Raw genomic sequence first — 19,915 nt, forward strand, 5'->3', positions numbered from 1 at the left:
ATTCATGCGCAGGTTTCACTGTTAGGTTTATCTATCTATCTATCTATCTATCTATCTATCTATCTATCTATCTATCTGTTTATTGTAACAGGGTACCATGGAAGATTTTGATTCCCTTTTTTTCATAGGATAGTTACACATTTTGTGTCTTATGGAGTTAACTGATAGTCAGATCTGTCAAAGCTGCCTTTTAAACAGGCTAAAAGCAGTAAACCTTTCTAACTCAATTCTCTTTCAGACCAAAGGAGAAATTTTTCTCTATTTCATTGGGGTTAGTGGGAAGGAAGTCAGAGGAAGTCACTGGTATTACATCGGACTATATTAGTGGAGTTTGGCTAAAAGTTTTTTGTAAGGCAGTCACAGGGGAACACAGCCATGTCACTGCTCAAGCACAGGACAGACATCCCAGGAAGTCAGTTCATAATCTTGTAACCTTTTCCCAGCACTCTGCTTCTACAAGCCGCAGCAAAGTAGCACTGAGACCAAAAGCATCTGCTCTTCACCTCCCTCTGGTCAGCCATAAGCCACTTCCTTTTCAAAGTGTGGGCGAACACTGAAATGAGACATTTGAATGTAGTTGAAAAGCTGTAACAGGATAACTACAGTAAGACAGCTTCTTGATATTTCCATTTTTTTTCTGGTAGTGGGTCAGCTGGGTTAGAGGTACTTGGTTATAAACTGAGCAGAAGCATTAAAAATCTAAAAGCTTGACAATGCAAGACAACAAACATAGCCACCAGATAGTGGGTTGCAGCAGTTCAGGGAAAATTAAGCATCTTGACATTACAAAATGGAATAACATTTGATTAAACTTTTCATTAAAGGATTTAGTGGCTCATGGAATGATGTAAAAATAAGCAGCATTCATACAAGTATTGTAACTGTAGGCAGAGGACAGAAAGAAATAGAATGAATTTGCAGAATTTCAGACAATATCATTTCTGCTTGAATATGAGATTCTCATACAGGTTTGGCAGGGGATAAATTTGGGTGATTATTATCAGGTTAAAGCTGACAAAAGAGAGTTGAAGTCGAGTATAAGCTCACTAAAGCAAATTGTGTAGTTTACAACAAAAGCAGTTCATAAAAAAAAATGAGTTGCAAAATCTTACCCAGACACACATTGTCCTTGACAGCAAGGACATTTGTGATGTTTGAATAAGCGACTGGAAAACTCCCAGAACTTGAGACAAATATCGTTGACCTTATGTGTCTGGATTCTGTAGATGATCTTTTTGAGAAACAGAGTAGGGCAGAGAGCATTTAGGGAAAGCACTGTGTGTTTGGGTGTTGTTGGCTCATCTGCCTACTGCTTGCATATATGCTGGAGAGAGGGGGAGGGTGGTTTTCTGTACCTGGTGTGTAATCCATGCAAATTGCACAATCAGCAAGGATTTTGAATATGAGTAAATGAGGTAGTCGAGAACTGGCAATTGCAAGTTTTGGTTCTGAATACAAGTGCAGCCATAACTGGATCTCAAACTTAAACTTAACACTGCGATTGCGATGCTATTGACTGGCTTTTTACACATGAGCTGAAGGATATGTGTGGGAATACATGAGCCAGCACTTACCTAGTGTTAATCAAACAGTGCTACAGATGGCCTAAGAGGCTTCCACTGATAGACATAAAAGCTCTTCAGCATTGGGTTATAATTGGAAAAGGCTAAGTGTCAGTTCATATTAGGGAAGTTCATATCAGACAAAACTAGCATAAGTTTTGCATACAGATGGCCAATTTAACCTAAGTAGTTGTTTTAACAAAAGTAAGGGGTTTTATTTTTCAAAGGAGACATTGGATCCTGGCAGACAGGCACTTTCAGACCTAGAAGCGACATGTTACATCCTCCTGCCCACCAGCTCCCCCTGTTCTCCCCTTCTGCCAGGGTTGGTGCCCTTATAGGTAGGCTGGAAGAAGGAGCATGTTCCCATAACTTAGCTGCTTTAATTAATACCCTGGCATCAGTCCAAACTGCCCATAAATGTGAGTATGTGATAATATGCAGGTGAAATGGCAATACTTGAAATACAACACATTTTCCTCTCCCATCTGCAATACCCTACTCATGCTAATCTGCAGTGAAACGCAGAGAAGTCAAGCAGAGACACAAAGGGTCTGGACTTGCAGCACCTGGTTGCTCCAAGTGCACGGGCATCAGTGTCCCAGCTGCAGATTTATGATGTGAACTTCTGTATGGAGCTTTGAAATACAGAGATGTGGTTGAAAGAAGTGAGGTTTACTCATGCAGGGTTTTTCAGATAGATCAGATTTCCTGATAGATGCCATTTACTCACTGTAACATCTAGACATGTTTCTAGTCCACCCTCCACCCCCTTCTTTTTTTCCCCACTGGACAATCATTAGAGCCAGACAACTACTGGAAAAGATGGATTACTTTGGAGGGGAAAAGTGCCTCTTACCCTTAGCAGGACAGAACACACTTTGTTACTGGGATAGGTATTTCAGGATAAATACTGCATTATAATCAGGGTTTTCTGCGAGTAGTACAGGCATGAATACATGAGCAAGAACTATAACCTGCCCAAAGAACAGAAAATCTGAAGCAGACAGGTACAGTCACAGAGGGTAACCACTTCTGCTTGGCTAAGGCTCCATAATCATGGAACTGTCTTCCAGAAAACTTTGGCATGACCAGAGATCTTGCCATCAACATAGTGGATTAGAAGATACATCTCTACACACTAATAGCCGGAAAATTAACAAGAGTTGGGAACATAAAGAGGAGCACAGATGTCAAGCCGGAGCTAGTGATGCAAGGTTAAGCCAAATGTGGCTATTTTGATGAATGATTTAGAAGAAAAAAGTCATTGTTGATGCTGTATTCCTTTGAATTAAGGAGTACTGCACCACTTCAAACACCTGAGGTTTGAATGATGCCCCTATTAGAGCAGCCCAGACAAGGACATGAGCTTATTATCATCTTGGAGTGGTAGATGAGGTAATTTAGTGATGACCTCTTGCTTGCTAGAAAACCAGAACACATTAAAGAAATACTGAATGCCATAAGGGACACGTGCAATTCTTGGCTGAGACCAAGGCAGAGGACATGTTTGCACTGATAGTGTTAAGGAAAAGGGGGAAATGTAAAACCACTTGTTTTCCCCATCTTTTTGAAAAGATGAACTGATATGGTCAAAACCACATTCTTACCAGTGGGCTACAGGAGAAGGCATCCATAATCCCCAAGTTGTCATCAACTGTAGGTGCTGCAGGAAATCAGATAGGGGCCATTTCCACCAGGCTTTCACCACCCCACACCCAGTATGTGTCTTTCCTTCAGTACCAAGATATATGTGTTGGTGGTGGTTGGGGGGGAAACTTCACCCTCCCTTTTGTTTTCATTCTGTTCTTTAGGATTTGGGATTTCTGTGATTATGATTTTTGTTCTCAGAAGTACAATGCCTTTCTGACATGACAATATATAGGGTCACAATGTGATTCTCCTCAGTTGCCTCTATTTTTGATGTATTTTTATCAAAAGCCTTTAAAAAATGGACAAGAAACTTGATTTCAGTCAAGCAGAACCTTGTCCATTCCTTATGTACCACTGAAGACCATTTTCTCTGTAGTATATTTTTCAAATTTTGCTAGAGAAAAAGTTAGATTTCTCTCTGAGGAATATTTTCAGTTTGGAGCAATGTACTATTTAGTACTTAGACATAAATCAATTCCTTACTAAATAAAGGTCAGAGAAAGGTGTATGTACACTAAAGATTCATGTGAATATGTTTTACATTTGACTTTCTATGTGATGTTCACTGTTGCAAACTCTTTGAGAAGATTCCTACAGCATTGTGAGTGGAGGAAGGGATAACAGCATCCCTTGTGATGTCCATATGTAACACATATACCTCAGTTGACAACAGCAAAAAAAAAAAAAAAAAAAGAGACCCAAACATTGTATGCACCTTAGATGTGCCAGCCTGCAGAATCTATTCAATGGCTAGTGATCTCTCCAACAACTGACTTGATAATGAAGATGCTTCCTTCAGTCTGTTTGGACTTAGGAAGCTTACTAACATCGAAGGGATATACTTACATGAGCACTGAAGAAACAGTAAAGTCTGTTTTGATTTCAGTTAAAAATAGTTTTATAGGACTGCATAAAACAAATTAAGGTAGTTGAAAGAGCTGTCAGGGCATGGTTTAAAAAGATCCTAAATTAAACAAAATATTCCAGGGACACTTCGCCCTTAGTCATTATTTCCAAAAGGAAGACAGGCTTTATTTGCTTCTGTGGCAAATACGTAGTGAGCTTAACCTGAACAAATCCATCTAATAGATCCTCAAATTCATATTTTGGGTCTAACACAAAAATGCAGCTGATATCTGGTTTTGTATTAAACATGGAGAAAATCCCAGTAATCATTATTAGAGCAGAGAAGAAGGTCCATAAAATATTGAAAAGGTCGTAATGGAGTTTTTGAATTAACTGAGTTCTTTTTCTTTACGATACAGAAGACTGTGACAAAAACTATTGATCACTGATGATGACATGTATCCATTTCCTAAAAGCAGGAAGCTAAATGGGAGGAGGTGGAACATTTGGAGAATTGTGCATCAGAAAACACAGCAAGTATTTATTGACTCTTACATATAATCCTTTCATACTTTTTTCTGTAGGCACTCAATCTGTCTTGCACTGTCTGGGGAGATCCTACCCCAGAGGTCTCATGGCTGAAGAATGAAAAATCATTTGTATCGGATGCTAACTGCATCCTGAAATTTGAATCTGGAAAGAACGTCAACTTCACCATTTCTTCTGTGTCCACACTCGACTCTGGGAAGTACAGCCTCGTGGTGAAGAACAAGTATGGCACAGAGACCAGTGATGTCACTGTAAGTGTGTTCATACCAGAGGAAGAGCAAGAAAATAAGAAGGAAGATAAGAAAACGAAAGCATGAATTTAAGACTAGGAAACAGAAGTATGGGGGAGGTTTTGGATGACAATGCTGACATAATGTGTGTGTGTAAATGGCTTACTGTTTTAGCAGGTAGCCTTAAATTTTTCCATTCATTTCATTTGTGTTTCTAAAGCCCTTAATTGTGCCAGGGAAAATAGTGCATCTCCTAAGTATTTTCTCACTGCTAACTTCACAGAACCTTGTTGTGCCATCCTCTCACCCCAGCCAAATGCATGCTGGCTGTAAACACTGGTCTGCAATTTGACCCCCTTCCTGGGGCACTTGACCACACAACACAAAAGAAAAGGGTGACAAAGGATTTGAGTGGAGGCAACTGATGAGGCAGATGGAAAGATAAAAAAAGATCAAGGCATTTCTCAGCTGCAGTTTAGATTTGTTCCAACTTTGGTAAAGTAGCATAGATGGAATGTGTTAAGAGAATTCAAACCTTGGAGAAGTTAGTGCTGGTTTTCGTCTACATTAAGGCCCCCTTGTATTGCTGTGTTACTTTAGAGAGGCCTTAATATGGGTGTAATTTACATCCATAAATATTGTTTAATCTGCCCAATTGGGGTAAAAGTACTGTAATATAAATGAAAACGAAGACTTAGGAGGCTAGAATACTACTAATGTCTGCATGTGTCTACAAATATGAATGAACTCTCCTCTATGTTCACAAATAAATGGGATTCACTTCTTTCATTCTGTCACGAGTTTGTTTCACTGTGTCATGTTTTACTGGTCACGGCTCTCCTGGTTGTTCACATTATCTTATTATCTTAACCTTTTCACCACTTTATTTACCTCTAGCTTCACTTTAGATCCATGTTAATCTTCACTTTACTTGTCACTGCAAAATCCCTGATGGCATCACTTCACGTTTCTCAGTCCAGACCTTCACTGCTTCACATCTCAGCTCACAAAGGTATTTTTGCCAGTTGAGGCACAGGAGTAGTCTCATGCAGTTCAAAGGGCCTGATCGTGAATTTTGACTGAAGGGTGGTAGGTAAGTATGTTGTTAGACTGAGACCCTAGTTAATTTCATCCACATTTAACACTGAAGATCAGAAATAACATATTTCTTTAAGATCCTTTGAGGGTACAAAAATAATCTTTACTGGAACTGAGAAAAAAAAATATATATTTTTTTTCAGATAAAAATATTTAAGAACCTTTCATCCAGATCCAAAAATATTTCAGAACCATTTGTCCAGATCCTGAACACACTTCTATAGATTAAAAAATCCTTGTCAGCCATTTTACAACAATGCCACTGATTATTACCTGAGGAATAGCAACAGAATGCATATATATTTCCATCCTGTTGGACATATTTGATATGATATTATGCCATACTAATAATTCTTTTCAGAACTGATCTCGCAGCAGCACAGTGATTTTTCACATCAAAATCTAAAGAACAATTGTATATATTTCCAGTGTTCTGTGTAAGGATGATCTGTGTGCATCCTTTACATACTTCCTCATCATTTTTAACCATGGTGGCTGCAGAAACAGTGCTGTTTCCCAGGCACTCATTTTGCTGCAGTATTGGCATTTCTGTGAGGAATACACAGTGCTGTGTAAGTGCTGTGCAGCTAATGCTGACTTAAATCCTTGCCATCTGAGGTTTACTGTCAACTACAGCTAATGTTAAAGGCCAAGTGGGTGCATGAGGGAATTCTTAATGTCTAGTACGTGGAGAATTAAGTGCTGGTTTGCTGGCATTGTGTTTAAAGGTCTTTGTCTTCAAAAAAAAAAATTGGAGTATAGAAACTAATAACAATATTAATAATTCAAAAAAATATATCCAGATTTAATTCAGATTTATAACATATCAAAACATTTTAGCATGTGCTTAATGTTATCCATGAAAAGTACCACTGGGACATGGTAGGTTTATCTGGTATACATCTTTTTTCTTCCAGAATGGTTTTCACATCAGTTATTTTTAACATGAAATTACATAAAGCTACCATGTTTTCAGCATCTCACATAAACAGTAAATGTGTTCAGTCATCACATGGCCTTATCTACTAAAATATTTTAAACTCAAATATTTAATTTTATTTAATAATGTTTATTGGGATTACTGCAATCTTAAGTGTGCAATTATGGACAGTAATCAATCACAATCTCAGTTAAAAAAAATCAGACTATTTAGTTACACAGCTGTGTTTCAGACAACGTAAAATAGTTTGATTATTATATTTCAAAATATTAGCAGGAGAATATCTGTAATTTGAGATACATCAAGCTTCCTGAGTTTAGAGAAGAAATGTCAAATTATTTGATAATTTCTCTTAGTATAATATGAGGCCAGCCCAGGGGTGATAAGCAGGTCATTTCATCCTCGACTCAGAACATTATGCTATGTAAAAGCAACAACATTACATCTCTTGTCCATCTTCCCAAGTGAAAACAAGAATCTAACTTGCTCCTTGCAAGTCCTGGTAGCTGATGTTTATTACTTAGCGTTAGCATAATTTAAATGATAATTGCATTTTGGCAGCAGCTTATTTCTACTATTGCATCTTCAAAAATCTGTCCTGCTGCCTCCATCCATTTGGCAGAATGGCAAATTCCATTTGACAAGGGAATATAAGAAGTGGGTCATCTCCCAGATAAGAATCAGGATTCTGCTTCTCTTTGGTTCAGAAGACGTATGTGCCCTGAAAATTCAAGGAGTAGTTTCTAAACATATTGCTGCCAGGGACTCAGTCCCCATCTCTCGCTTGTGCATTTTCTGTTCTTGCTTTGCTTCAGGTGATTGTGATTTCTGTGTCAGGCCAGACTGACATGGCTAAGCATGCTGCTAGTGTCCAAGGACAAAGTCAGAATAACGTAACTCTATCTAAAAAGAAAAAGGCAACTACAGCAAGCAAACAACATAAGGAAGGGGAGAAGAAAGGTAAGAGTGCTTTCACCTTTATGACAGCTGCTCCAATGGAAAAAAAATGTTGAACATTATGCAGATAGTAGTCTGTACTGATCATCACCTCACAGGTCCCAAAGAAACAAATTTACTGTATGCATGTGACAACAAATGCAAAGTATGAATTGCCAGGTTAAACCTCAGTGAGATTTAAGTCCCCATCCCACCGAGCTACCAGTTCTCACCTTGGCTCACTTGACTGATAGAAGTTTTTTAAGCCATAATGTTACTGCCCAATTGCTGAATGCAGAGGAAATATTTCCTAAGCATATGTACATATACAGATTGAATTATTTTTGCCAGCTAGACATTTGACACTTGCAAAAAAAAAAAAATAAATAAAATAAATATATATATATATATAGGCTAGGTAAATGCCAAAGTGTTTTAGAAAACTCTGACCATATGGGTATTTGAGATCAATAAATTATTCTCTCTTCATTTTAAGTCCATATTGAATGTTGAAGTCGGAATTATAATCAACCATATTTCCATCCAGTCTAGAGAAAGGGTGGAAAATGAAAAGCCCTCTGGTGATTCAGCATTCTTGTGTATTACAGATTTTTTCTCTTTGGTTAGACTCTTTTTTTATATAATTGCTACTTGGACATTGATTTATTCTTCACAGCTACATTTCCCTTATGTAGGGCATTTTAGATCCAAATAAGCCTTAAATTCCAACATTATCAGAATATATATTTTATATGCTTTTGCCCAAGTATTTTTTGTTTTTATACATTTGTACAAACAAAATGTTTGTAAAAATGTTATATCATTGCTGACAGACCATTTTATAATCTTACTCCTCCTGTTTTGGTTCCTAAGGCAAGAAGTAGTAATTAACAGCATTTCTTTCCTCTCTTGCCTTGCTGCTATGGGTAACTTGGACATTTCTGAGCAGTTGTGTAAATGAGATGCCTTACGTAAGAAACAATTATTTGTGCATGTAAATGTTTTGCAGGCTCTATCCCTTAACTTATTTAATTAGAGATCATAAATATTTGGCCTTGTTGTTGGTTCTGTGAAAAGTAGTAGCGTCTGTGATACTGAATCTCTTTGAATGGGTATAAGAAGAGGAAAATAACATAATAAGGTCATAACCAGTGCTAAATGAAAATCTAGCTCTGCATTCCTCCATGTTGCCAACTATAGTAAATACAAAGGAAATTTTATTACTTCTCCTAAATCAGATTTTATTAAGCCACATGTAGATGAAATTATTGCCACAGAAGAGACACCTGACCCAAAAGGAATCCCCACAGTGGAGAAAAAAAAGGATGCAAAGAGCAACCAGCACCCAGCAAAGAAGACTGATGAAAAGGCTGCAGCAGCAGAAACGGTTCCTTAGCCCACAGAAGGCCTGGAAACAGGGAAAGAAACCACTGGGAAAAAAAAAAAAAAAAAAAAAAAGCCTCGAGTTAAATCCAATGTTCTTGAATGAAAAGTATGATCTTGCTGTGATCTTACTATGTACTAATACATTTTAGCTGAGTTTTCATGGGTGGTAGGCTAGCCATAGTACTTTAACACCAAAGTTTGTGTTTATTTTTATATGATTTGTGATACTTCGTAACTTTAAATGCACAGTAGGCATCCACTTAGGTCTCAGTATCAGAGTGGTTGTATTGCAGACCTTTCTAAGCACCTTGATAATGCCCCATGTACTGGCAAGGTGATTCTAATTGCTAGAAAATGTCCATGATAAACAGAGGTTGTTAGAATGAATCCTGTCCAGTAAATAACTGACTTTACTGCCCTGTAAAAGAATGTCGATATCAGTTTTGTGGATCTGTTAATACTCGTAGGCCAACATAGCTTGAGGTAGGCCCCATTTCCTTTCTCAAAGAAACCGTACATATGGTTCTTTTCATGACACGTGGGCTGCACTTTTCACCGTGACCACTGAAGCCACAGGGGAAGATCTTCAGAAGCAGAACCATCTCCTACAGCCACAGGGAGGCCACAGGTAGGTTTTCATTCAGTTCAGGTTTCTCCCATCCACATCTCTTTCATCAGATGGACGATGTTTGGTATTTCTTACCACTGAGATTCACATGACTGCTTTCCAGTCCTTTCCACTTCCTTAATTCCCTCCCTGCCTTGGTGAAGTACTGTGGGTATAGCACTAACCCATAAAGCATCAACTGCCCCAAATGCACATTTCTCTACACCATTTTTGCTACTGAAATCATATTTCTGCTTCCAAAGCCTGCCAGACCCACTGTCCTCCTTCCCCCCAGTGACTCAGCCCAACACCAAAGCAGTTAACCACCTCTTCTTCTCCTCCCTGGGGTCAGGCCCAGTGGCTTCCTATGAACCACAGGAGTCAGCTACATTTAAGCCTACATATATATAGCCCACACAGCCTTTGTGTGTGGCTACGTATAAGCCAAGAATCTCTGCTTTAAGTCATTACTGTGTTCATGCACACATTTATTTAGTGAGGATGTAAGAAAATGCAGCCTGTGGATGCTCAGATATGTTGGAGGACAGAGTTCGAGCTGAAAGATCAATAAAGCAAAGGCCAGAATTTCTTTTGTTAATATGCAACCTGAATTCAACTTCTAAGTCACCAGAAGTTATTAAGTACAAGAAATAAAACTATTGTAATTAATAGGAAAATATTTTTATTGATTTCAATTCTTGGAAGGCTCAGTCATATTATATTGGCTATCTCCAGATGTATTGCTGATGGAAGGTTGCTAAACCCTGGTGATACTTCTAGGGTGTTAGATCTACGACAGAAGTGGATATACTGAAAACATGAGAAATACCAGTTCCTAGTCCATTTTTATCGAATTGTTAGTGTGAAAAACAAAGAATCTTATATTGGCTTATATTGGCTAAATCTTATATTGGCTAAATATTGACTGCTACACCCTCCCCCCCCCAAAAAAAAAAAAAACAACAAAAAAAAGCAAAAAACAAACAAAACCAAACAAACAAAAAAAAAGTAGTAGAAACTTAAAATCCAGTACAATTAAAATGATCCTATTAGACTTGGCTACTGTTTAACACAGAGCTTTCTTCGCTATTACATTGCATCTTGTTCTTCATCTATGTATCATAGTTTAAATTAGCAAAAGACTGGAGCAGCATGGCAGGGAACTACCCAAGTGTAGGTCTCGTACAGGAAGGCGCATTTCCAAGCTAGGAGACATTTTAAATGAGAACCTTACGTGCATGTAGGTGCTCATGCAGTTGTTACAGAAGTTGATAAATATCTACAGATGTATGATTACATCACGCTGCCAGAGAGTTACAGTCTGGCCTTTCAAAATGTTTCCCAGCTGCAGGTTGTTTCACATGACTCTTAACTTTCTTTGCCATGGTTATTATTTCAACTTGATTTACCTAACTAAGAATCCATCACTTCTTACAGTCCTTTTGGGTTGCAAGTCTGTCTCTCTCTCACACAGCCATCAATGGCAGTGTATAAGTTATAAATAGAACAGATTCTACCACTCAGAGCCTGATGCAATTCCTGTAGAATTCCTGCCAGGGCTTTTTTCATGTGTTTTAATGGAAAACAAGCCAGAACTTAGAAGAACACTCAAACAGTCCCAAACCTCAGATAATGAAGCCCACTTTACTCCCTGTGAAGCCAAGGGTGGATCCTTTTGCTCTTATTTTAGCAGAATCAGGTCTTAGCTTTTTGTTGAAAGAAAAGTCAGAATTCTCCTGATATTTCAATTCATTTTTTTTTTACTCTAAATAAAAAGGGATCAGAAGGTGGTTTGATTTTTTTTTTTTTTTTTTTTTTAATTTGGATGGTTCCTCAAAAAGCTGGAAATGCAGTCACAATAATATTGTTCTACTGGAAAATATTTTCTAGGCAGAAGTATAGTGCTGTTATGCATGGTAATTGAAATACATAAATAAATATTGCAAAGATAAAAAAAAAAAACTTTAAAATTTTCATGTTTATTATTTAAGCTGTAGATGTTCACAAGTGTAAACAAAACATTGATATTAAATATTCATATTAAATATTAACAGAATTGTTGAATATATGCTTGATGAAATTTTTCTTGCAACCTAAGTGTAAAATTTACATTCTATTCTCCTTGATAATTATGAAAATTGTTTCGATCTGTGTCCCTTACATACCAATAGAATGCAAATAATTTCTGAAGAAACAGAATTGCCTATCAAACACACAGAACCATTTGACTATATTTAAAATCAGACACTGGCTGCAATATTTAACTGAAATCCCACTTCTGGATCAAGTATTGTCACCAGTATATTCCATTCCAGAACTCTGGAACATACTGGAATACCAGAATATACTGCAATGCTCTGGAATACCCTTTATATTCCAATTGAGGAGTGTATTATAAATTCATATTTTTTCATTATTTAAGTGTGGGAAAGTGTTGCATATGAGCTATATTATCTAATCACCTTCCAAAATTATAAAGTGTGTATTTCAAAGATTAAAGATGTGAAAGACAGGCTTTGTGTAGCACCAAAGTAAAGGCATTGTGTTTCCATGTGTTCCTGACTTCTTCTGAGAATTATCTCTGGATTTGTTGCCAGTTATTGAGGAAGATCTGTCAGTGGCCTGAGACTGATAAACCATATTTTGATAACATGTAAAGCAGTAATATTTGAGGCAGCTAACTGCAAAATGAGATCATCCTTAAACTAATTAGTCTAGGGTGGACCTCCGCTCTGTATCTTTGGAAACAAATATAAAGGGAATGCATGAACAATATTTCATTTAAACTGCGCTTGCACTGACTGACACCTGAAACAAATCTTTCCATGCAGCAAGTTTTCCAGTGTTGCTAAAAGGAGAGTAAGTTTTAAGAACTGAAGCAAAATGTTGGCCAGAGGAAAGGGCAACAGAAGCTGTAAAGTGAAAAACATTAGAGAAACTCTGTTCCACAAGGGCTTCTGGAGATGAAGGTGAGAGGGACAGTGAGGGGAAGAGACTGATAGCAAGGGGAGGAAGGAAAACACCAGATTCATCTGCAACTACATTCTGCTGACTTTTCTCCTTGTCTCACTTCCTATTTCATTTTGTGGGATGCCTTTCCTGTAATCTTCCTCCTTCTGCACATTTTCAAATGCAACATCTTTTCTCTTTCCCCAGCCTTCATCTCCTGCCACCCATCCTATCTGCTACAGTCAGTTCCATTTACTGTGCATCACTCACACTAACAATAGTAGAATACAAACTCCTACTTAATTAGGCTGTGATTTTGGCACAGATAAGGATTTCTATCATGTCCATATCAGAAGATGGTTTGTGAAACACCTGCCAATGATTGACAAAGAATGGAGAAATGTTGCTCACGTGAGACTTGAGCTGAGTGTGCTGACAGCCAAATAGCCCAAACCAGCAAACAAGCCCATCAAGTACAGTGGGACTGTTGGTGTGATTAAATATTCCAGTGGCTCAGGTGGCTGGTAGAGCCCTGATGGGGAAAAACAAGAGCAACGTTTGTGGTGAAATGGCAAAATAAGCATAAATGACATGGCCTGGAGGCCTTGGTTTAACTACCGGTGAGTTATGGTTCAACAAGGACTGCAAATCACACACAGATACAGATATAGCGAGATCCTATCTACACCAGTACGTGTGGAGCCCCATGCAGCTAGAACGGAAACAAATCTCACTTAATACAGCTGCAGAAAACGAAAGCCATCTTTACAGCTTGATTTTAATTTTCTGTGTTTAAGTGCAAAAGAGTAGAGAACATAAAAGGAAAATAATGAAGGCTGTCTACTCCAGACCTTCTGGTTGTCTGGAGATGATGATTTTGGAATGGAAAAGATTACCTAAGGGGAAAACGTTGTGTTTTCGAATGAATACCCCTTTAATCAGAAGCTCCTTCTCCAGGTCTGAAATACAAAAGCATGACTTACCAATTTGCTACCCCTTTTCAAGTTAAGATTTTTCTGTCAGCTAAGAAGCTGGCCTGCTTTTGGATTAGGCTTAATTTTATAATAGGATCTGGCTTAAATTTGATATTTGAGGACATGCCATAAATTTAGCCTCCTACCTCTTACCTCCCTGCAAACTGTTCTGGCTGGTGTTGGAAAGGAGAACCCCCTCAGCTGAGAAATCACTTGCTGTTATGACTGGCAAAGATAAGATCACGGAAACAAAAATGAAAATATTGTTAGAGCAACTTCTGATGCAGTTACCCTCAGAAACTGAGGAACTAGCACGCAAAATAAGGAACACAGTAAAGATTGGAAATGCCCTATTATGGATGCTTTGCCTTTTTAGCTGAAGCACAGACTATGTGTTTGTGGCAGATGTTATGCTAAGATGGCTAGGTTATTATGACTCCATTATAAAATGGGAGGCATCTTTAGAAAACTGCTGCAGCTGAAGCATGCTTGCACTGAAGGGTGGAAAATTGCTCCATTAATCTGTGTTGCGTCCTCATACCCAGCGCCCTAGAAAGTGTTCCAAAGCTGGCTCTGAATTTACAACATAATCAAAACGGACAGGTGCGAAATCTGCCCTTTCGTTCTTTTTACCTATGTGTATATAATATATTGTCACTCTACCCATGTAATTCAGTGTTTGTGTCCTCTTCCAAGGACTGCTTGCTTTGCAAAAACACACCGCATGTCTTGCAGGGATAGACATTTAGTTCCATGCACGAAGGGATTTAAATACATTATTTGCAAATAAGCAAACTCTCTATAAATTTTTTACACAGCTTGCACCAGGAGGTACAGATGAACACAAGGATCGTCTTATCTGTTTGTAGGACTGGTACAAAAGATTTTCAAGGAGGCTCTCTCAGCTGCACTGAGTGGTTTGTTAATCAGCCTGTTTGCTTATGTGACAGCCATGCAGAATGGGTGTGAGAGCACGGAACGGCTCCAACACCAAGGTGGGAGCAAAGCAAACACCTAGTCAACAGACTGGCAGGTGAAAAAGTCACTGGTAAGCAAATAAAAGTACACTAAAATAAAGAGGCAACAACGGATAGTGATAACACTAAAATCATGTTTGGAAGACCTGAGCTTTATTTCCAACCATGCTGCTTCTCTCTTCTCTTGTTTATACTGCAGATTGTTTGGGGTGAGATTACCCTGTTTTAGTACAGTTTGGGGTGAGATTATCCTGTTTTAGTGTATGTATCAGTACCAAGTGGGCCTCTGGGCTATACTTGGAATCAAATAATCATAATCAAGGCAAACTCCCTCAACAGCAGCGTAAATGACAAAACACATGGGCCAAGCAGCTGCGGACCTGAAATACCCACTTGACCTGCTGGACACATTTGGATTTGGCAATTTTTGGCAACTAAATAAGCCACCTGCAGCCCTCCCCGTGTACCACGCCGCCTTTCCACAGAGGGGTGCAGCGGGAGATGCGCGAAGCTACCAACACCCCCCTCCACCCCAAAAAGCCGTGTTTCTCGTGAAAACCCCCCGTCACGAGGGGCTAGCAGCGGGATATAGCAGTAAAAGAGCCTAGGGAACGGGTGCGAGGAACTGTGGCTGTAGGACACGCCGAGTTAGGGACCCTGCCCGCTACAACGCCCCGGCCACACAACATGGCGGCCGCCCCACTACACTTGGGGCAAAAGCCACCACGCACCCGCCGCCGGCCCCGCCCACCCCCCGTGCGGTCACGTGGCGAGGCGGGGCCGCGCCGCGCCGCTGAGGTGGCGCGCGCGCCCACGTCCGCCTTGCCCACAGCGAGCGGAGCGGGCGGGCGGGTGCACGCGCACGCGATCCAGCGTGCACGCGCTGCGCCAACCGCCTCAACCGCCGCCTGGCGCAGCTCGCGGCCAGCCCGGCGCCGCTTCCATCCCCCCCCCCTCAACGTCCTTCCTCCTCCTCCTCCTCCTCCTCCTTTGCCGGCCCCGTTGAGGTAAGCGATGGGGAGGGGGTGGGGAGGGCGTTCTGCTCCCTCTTTTGAATTTATTATTGTTATTTTTTAAATAAGGGGCGTGTGGGTGAAGTTGTAACGGCTGGGGGGGGGGGGGGGTAGGCTGCCGGCTCGGGGGTGCCCGCTGGAGTTTCAGCCCGGTGGCTGTGTGCTGTGGGGGCTGTGTGGGGGCTGAGCGCCTTCCTCCCCTGAAGCGGTGCCCGGCTGCCTGCCGGTGGCTGGGCGAGGCGCTGTGCCGCCCGGGCGCAGGGCGCTGCCATCCCGAAGAGCGGTGTGGTGGATGCAATTCTCTCCTGTATCAGCGTCTGATCTTTCGGGGACGGTGTTCCAGAGTGAGGAAGGATTTGTTAGCCCGTAACGGTATGTGGTGTTATTTAGGGTCGTGTCGGGGGGGAGGAGGATGATGGACAGTCCTACAAATCACAGGATCAGTGAGTTGGAGAAGACCTCCAAGATATCTGGTCCAACCATCCCCCTACCACCAATCTCTCTCTCTTTCCAATTTTGAATACTGAGCACCTAATGTTTGAAAAATATGTTGGAAAGGCAGTCGTGGGGAGCTGGGGGTCGGCCTCTTCTCACATAACTAGTGATAGGACAAGAGGGAATGGCCTCGAGGTGTACCAGGGGAGGTTCAGGTTGGAAATGAGGAGACATTTCTGCTCAGAAAGAGCAGTCAGGCACTGGGACGGGTTGCCCAGGGAGGTGGTGGAGTCACTGTCCCTGGGGGTGTTCAAGGAAAGGTGGAACATGGCGCTTGGGAACATGGGTTACATTGGTGGTAGGTTGGTGGTTGGACCAGGTGATCTTGGAGATCTTTTCCTACCTTAATGATTCTATGTTTCTAAGAGGGAAAATGAGTGGGTTTATATGTGTTTGAAGGATGTACAGGTATCCATTAGTTAAAATGAAAAAATCCTAAGTCCCTGTGTGACTTCACTTTGTGTCACTGGAAGTGTGGGCATGGCAATCCTGCACATATGTATGTGTGTACATGACCGTGGCCTGTATGCATGCTAGGCAGCTAGCTCCAGCCACAGCTGTCAGTTCTCTCCTAGCCCCTGCTCTAGGCTTTTTGCATCCCAGAACATACAGGAATGTAAACAATTCTACTATCTCTTAAAGAAAACATCAAGGAAATCCTGTTTTATTGAAGTAAGCAAATGTTTGGTGAGATGTCCTTTAAAAACATCGCTCTTATATGGTAGAATAACAGAACTGAGAAGCTGATGTTAAGTCTCTGAATAAAGTCAGGACGTTGGGGAGTTTGAAATGCTCCATTGTGTGGCAATATTCATACTACAGTAAGAAGAGGCAGTGCTGAAAGGCTGTAGTAAGCAATTACAGTATTAATCGTTAAGCTCATAGCTTAACTTTTCAGTTATCAAAATATTTGTGTTTTTTGTTTGTTTTGCTTTGTTTTTTAATGGCCTATAATAGAAGTGGTGTTTGAACTTGTCTTATTCCTGGAACTTGATGTTTTGGGTTGTTAGAAAATGAAGTTACTTGTTTGTTATTGTGCACTAGGCAAACATACATCTGAAATGTTCTTGCATTGCAGTGCAGAGAACTTTGCCCTTTCTCCCTACCTGCAGCATTTCTTGCCACTTGTGTAAGGCCGTGATCAGTTATGGGGAAATGTAAGCTGTGCTTTTTGCACTTCACACCTCCTTATGTATCTGAAGCCCAGAGGCTGCACACAGGAGCCATTCTTTGTGCTACATGCTTTTTTAATGTCTCCGTCTCTAAGAAATTGCCGTCTAGCTCAGATAAAGCTGAAAAGATTTTGTTCCAAGTCACACTGGGAACTTTGATAAAAGCTAAAGATTAAATTAGTTGCATTTGGTATTGTGTTTTTTTCTCCTCAAAGATCCTTACATAGCTAAGACTCCAGAATTTTCTTCTTTTTCATTTTTTTGGAAGTTAAGTGCAAGGTTGCAATGTGTAGGAGACCAGGGAGTCAGTTCTTCAGTGTCTTTGTGTGTGAGCATCGAGTATCTGAGCTGAATTAGATCACTGCTATTTCCACTTTTAGCAAAATAGATTTGGCTTCTACATGGAATAACTTCTAATCACTGCTTATATCGTGAATTGCAAACACCTGAAAACTGTCTGAAAGAGATGAAAGGATAGCTTCTGGTGTGAGATCTGGTGCTGCAAGTTAAATATATCACAGCAAAAAAGCTTTCAGGTTTATACAAACCAGTGAGTGGTACATTTGTGATCAAATTTCACTCTAAAATACATGCTTTAGATGTGTTCCTGCAATACTGGGCAAATTGTAAGAACGGAACAAAGTAGCATGCTGTATCCCAATGACTTTTGGATCTCACAGTGCTGATGAGAAGTACTTGCTTGAACTTCTGATCTCACTGCTCTCTGCAACTTCCTGGGGAGGGGACATGCAGAGGAAGGTCTGTCTGCTCCTGGTAACCGATGTCAGGACGCACAGGAACAGCACAGAGCTGTGCCCAGGGAGGTCCAGACTGGACATCAGGAAACATTTAGTTACCTTAGGGGGTTGGTCAGACTCTGGAACACGCTTCCTAGCAAGGTGGTTGGTGCCACATGCCAGTCAGTGTTCAAGAGGCATTTGGACAGTGCTTTCAGCAACATGCTTTTTAACTTTTGGTTGGCCATGAGAGGTCAGGCAGTTGGACTGGCTGATCGCCCCCATCCCTGGAGCTGTTCAAGGCTGGGTTGGATGAACCTGATCTAGTGGGTGGCATCCCTGCCCATGGCAGGGGGCTGGAACCAGGTGATCTTTAAGGCCCTTTCCAACCCAAGCCGCCCTATGATCTCTGAAGGTCCGTTCCAACTGAACTACTCTATCTAACAAGTTGCTAAATGTATATTTTAAAGCTCTACAGTAACACAGAAGTGTCATTTCTGTAAATACCTCTGTAGGCGAGCAGAGTTTAGAGAATTATAAATGAAATTATCTACTTCAAGCATAGAAAAATACTGCTGCTGCAAATGATGTTTTGCTTTCAAATGAGCTTTTACTCTGCCTAGCTGCCCCCTCTCCTTTGTCACAAGCATTCAGGTGTATCGTAACTTCAGGGCTTGTGTTTCTCTTGGTGTTGCCAGGCTGCTTTGAGACGCAGCTCTGGTGCCAAGTCAGGCCTGAACATAAAGACATTGGAGGACAGAGCTTACCCATGCTTTGGGGGGTTAACATTTCTTCTTTCTTTAATAAGAATTTAATGTTTTATTGTGCTTATGTTTCAAGGGAATTTCAAATAAAGGATGCTAGCTTGCTCTTGCTAAGTATTTTGTTGTTATCAGTGTCTTTCAGCTTTGCGATAATGTCACTTGACAACATGCAACCACAAGTTGTCCCAAGTCGTTCAGTGCTTTTCCCAAAACCAAGGGAGATCTCATCACTGTAGTCTTAACAGAGTGAACAGATAAGAATTTTAGCTGAGCAATTAGGCCATTTCTTTATCCAAAATGCTGAAGTTCAATACCAGAAATCCAAATACTCTAAATAATAATAGAAGAGTCTCCAGTTTACCATGTGGCATTTCTGTGTTGGTCACTGTGGCTGAAGTGAACACGTGCTAAACCAGTCGTAGGCCATGTCTTTAGACGTACTAGTGTTTTTCAACTGCGTAACTGTCTCCTCAGGAAATACAGGTTTTTTGGCTTGATGGTTATGACAGGCCTTTTAAAGGATACATGTAGAGGACTCTTTGCAAATCTCTTGTAAGGAAGAGCTTTGAATAATGAACTGTAGCTGAGATCCCATTACAGATGGAAGAAATTCTCTCTCACTTGCTTAACTGTAGAATTTATTGTGTTCTGTGACCTAAAATAGTGATACTTTTTTAAAATGAATTCTTAGCCTTAAAGACTTTTATTCCTCAAATGCAGTGTGTATGTTAACAGAAACAAGAAATCTGTAGGGCTGCTTTGCAGGTTCGTCATGTCTCGTATATATGGTACAGGCTTGCTGTTAAATGCTAAGGGTGAAGAGAAGTATCCTTCAGACTGATGTGTGATCTCTGCTCATTAAAACTTAATAATGCTGGTAGATTGCATTGGGTGAATGAGTAAGCATATGCTGCTTTGCTCAGCTATGTTGAGTTTTCCCCTTCCCAACATCTCATGCTGTGCATACCTTTGGGTAGGAATTCAGCGTTTTTTACCTATTTTTCTAATAAAATAGCAGTCTTATGTA

At 40.3% G+C, this 19,915-nt stretch overlaps 2 protein-coding genes across 5 annotated transcripts in view; both read left to right on the top strand.

The window, feature by feature from the left end:
- MYOM1 (myomesin 1) overlaps positions 1-12,326 on the top strand; it is a 78,880-nt gene extending 66,554 nt beyond the window's left edge. For 2 of the 3 annotated variants that reach the window (XM_082752242.1, XM_082752244.1), the window contains exons 38-40: positions 4,646-4,861; positions 7,694-7,838; positions 9,053-12,326. In XM_082752242.1, coding sequence (XP_082608368.1) covers positions 4,646-4,861; positions 7,694-7,838; positions 9,053-9,210 — 519 coding nt within the window. In that variant the 3' untranslated portion in view covers positions 9,211-12,326. The remainder of the gene's footprint in view (positions 1-4,645; positions 4,862-7,693; positions 7,839-9,052) is intronic. The other variant, XM_082752243.1, reaches the window with a different exon arrangement.
- A 3,253-nt stretch (positions 12,327-15,579) lies between these two features.
- The window catches only part of LPIN2 (lipin 2), a 45,988-nt gene continuing 41,652 nt past the window's right edge, over positions 15,580-19,915 (top strand). The window contains exon 1 of one of the 2 annotated variants that reach the window (XM_082755012.1): positions 15,580-15,714. The gene's annotated coding sequence lies outside the window, so the exon portion shown is untranslated. Of the gene's footprint in view, positions 15,715-15,953; positions 16,093-19,915 lie in introns of those variants that run through there. The other variant, XM_082755011.1, reaches the window with a different exon arrangement.

The sequence above is a fragment of the Aythya marila genome, assembly GCF_965140915.1.
Source record: "Aythya marila genome assembly, chromosome: 2".
Lineage (NCBI taxonomy): Eukaryota > Metazoa > Chordata > Aves > Anseriformes > Anatidae > Aythya > Aythya marila.